This window comes from Lycium barbarum, chromosome 2 (genome assembly GCF_019175385.1).
Source record: "Lycium barbarum isolate Lr01 chromosome 2, ASM1917538v2, whole genome shotgun sequence".
NCBI lineage: Eukaryota > Viridiplantae > Streptophyta > Magnoliopsida > Solanales > Solanaceae > Lycium > Lycium barbarum.
In genome coordinates, this window is record NC_083338.1 from 99,620,944 (window position 1) to 99,623,579 (window position 2,636).

At 42.4% G+C, this 2,636-nt stretch overlaps 1 protein-coding gene across 1 annotated transcript; it reads left to right on the top strand.

Annotated features, from left to right (window-relative positions):
* The first annotated feature begins 1,291 nt into the window (after positions 1 to 1,291).
* LOC132628709 (uncharacterized) lies at positions 1,292 to 1,861 on the top strand. Its single transcript, XM_060344474.1, has one exon. The coding sequence runs from the start codon at positions 1,292 to 1,294 to the stop codon at positions 1,859 to 1,861; it is 570 nt and encodes a 189-aa protein (XP_060200457.1).
* Positions 1,862 to 2,636: the final 775 nt, after the last annotated feature.

Here is a 2,636-nt window from a genome sequence, read left to right on the forward strand (position 1 = left end):
TTTGAGAGGTTTCCGGGCCATGATCCTAGATTCCAAGGTCATGTAGACCTAGGGAGGGCCCAAGGTTATGAAGAACGGGGAAGATGGCAAGATAATGAAAGAAATTTTAACACCATCAAGGTGAACCTTCCTACGTTCCAAAGGGGTAGCAATCCGGAAGAGTTCCTTTAATGGAAATTGCAAAGTGAGCGCATCTTCCTCACGAACAATGTGTCCGAGGCCTTAATGGAAAAGTATGCCCTATCTCAATTTGAGGGGTACGCTTCTACTTGGTGGGAATCCAAGAAGTTAAAAAGAGCTCAACAACACATCTATGATCTCCCAACTTGAAACGACTTGATTGAGATCATGGAGACAAGGTGGCTTCCACCCACATACCACCAAGATGCACTCAAAAGGTTATACATGTTGAAGCAAGGGCTGAAAAGTGTGGAAGCGTACTTGATGAGTTTGAGGACTTGCGGATGAAGTCCAAGATAGAAGAGCATGAAGAGTACACTATTATAAGGTTTGTAGCCAACTTGAATCGAGACATCTCTAACCCGATGAGGCTCAAAACCTATAATAGTCTTGAAGAGGCATTCCATGACACACATCTAAGGTTGAGGCGGATCTAAAAGAAGAGAGGTCCTATAAAGACAAAATCAAATCGTTTTCAACTTGGAAAAAAGGCAAAGAAAAGTGGAAAACTTCCACTTGGGATAAGCCCAAGAGCAACACTCAAGCACCTCAAGCCAAATTGGATTACAAAGCCAAAGGTGATGACAAGGCTAAAGGAGGTAACAATTCTAACACCTACTATAACCGACCTCCTACCATCCAATGCTTTAAGTGCCAAGGGAGAGGGAACATTGCGAGTGAGTGTCCCAACCGGAGGACTATCACAATAGTGAGGGATGGGTATCGAACCGATTACGAACATGAGGGCGGGGTTAGTTATGAAGAAGAGGGAGAAAGAAGTGAGTCTGAGGGTGATTCCGATGAAAAGGTTGAGATAAGGTATGAACAAGCCTTGAATCATGATATTGTGGCTAGAAGAGCCATGGGGGCTCTAGCTAGGAAAGAGAGTGACCAAAGGGAGAACTTGTTTCATGCACGGTGTAAAATTGTGGATAAAGTGTGCTCATTAATCATTGATGGTGGGAGTTGCACGAATGTCGTTAGTCAATTTTTAGTTGAAAGTATGAAATTCCCCACCTGCAAGAACACTAATCCCTATAAACTCCAATGGTTTAATTAATGTGGTGAAATAAGGGTCAACAAGCAAGCCGTGATCAAATTTAGCATTGGCATGTACCAAGATGAGATTTCGTGTGATGTGGTACCCATGCAAGCTTGCCATCTATTGCTTCGAAGACCTTGGCAATTTGATGTTGATGCCCAGCATAGTGGGAGAACTAACAAGTACTCATTTGTGGTCAAGGGAAAGAAGTACATTCTTAACCCACTAACCCTTTACCGAGTGAGTGAGGATTATAGAGTGATGAGGGAGCTTCGGGAGAAGTATCAAAGAGGAAAAAAGGAGAAGATTGAGAGGGAGACTTTGTTGGTCATAAGTGGAGAGGAAACATCTCAAGATGGTTCCAAGAAATGTTTGTTGGCCAAACCAAGTAATTGCTTAAAAGGGGTTGATGAGGGACATTTCATGGTGTGTCTTGTCAACAAGGACCTTCTCTTAAATGCTAACCAAGCTGCTAGCACTTTGCCTAGTAGGATATCTTCTCTTTTGCAGGAATATGAAACATTGTTCCCAGAAGAAATGCCCGACGGCTTACCTCCTTTGAGAGGTATTGAGCACCAAATTGACTTTGTATCGGGTTCCCAAATTCCCAACAAACAGCCTTGTAGGAGCAATCCCTAAAAAACAAAAGAATTGCAAAGGCAAGTGGATGAACTTCTTAAAAAGGGGCTAGTGAAAGAGAGTCTTAGCCCGTGTGCCATTATGGTGATTCTTGTTCCAAAGAAAGATGGCACTTGGAGGATGTGCATTGATTGTAGAGCCGTCAACAAAATCACGGTAAAGTATCGCCATCCCATTCCGAGGCTTGATGATATGTTAGATGAGCTTTGTGGCTCAAGTGTGTTTTCAAAGATTGATCTTAGAAGTGGCTATCACTAAATTTGAATGAGCCCCAGTGATGAGTGGAAAACGGCCTTCAAAACCAATTTTGGACACTATGAGTGGCTTGTCATGCCATTCGGACTAACCAATGCACCTAGCACATTTATGAGGTTGATGAAACATGTCTTGAAACACTTTATCAACAAGTTTGTGGTTGTTTATTTTGATGACATCCTTGTGTATAGCAAATCAATTGAGGAGCATGTAGGCCATTTGAGGCAAGTATTTGATGTCTTGTTGCGTGAGAGGTTGTTTGCTAACATCAAGAAATGTGCTTTTTGTGTTGATAAACTGGTGTTCTTGGGTTTTGTGGTGAGTGCAAATGGTGTGGAGGTTGACGAAGAAAACGTGGAGTCTATTAGAACTTGGCCAACTCCTAAAAATGCAACCGATGTGAGGAGTTTCCATGGGCTGACAAGTTTCTATTGAAGGTTTGTAAAGGGGTTTAGTACAATTGCCTATCCCTTAACCGAATTGATCAAGAAAGATGTTCCTTTTGTTTGGGGAGATGAGC

Coding starts and splice junctions, on each gene's coding strand:
- LOC132628709 (XM_060344474.1), top strand. CDS start 1,292: ATGTACCAAGATGAGATTTCGTGTGATGTGGTACCCATGCAAGCTTGC.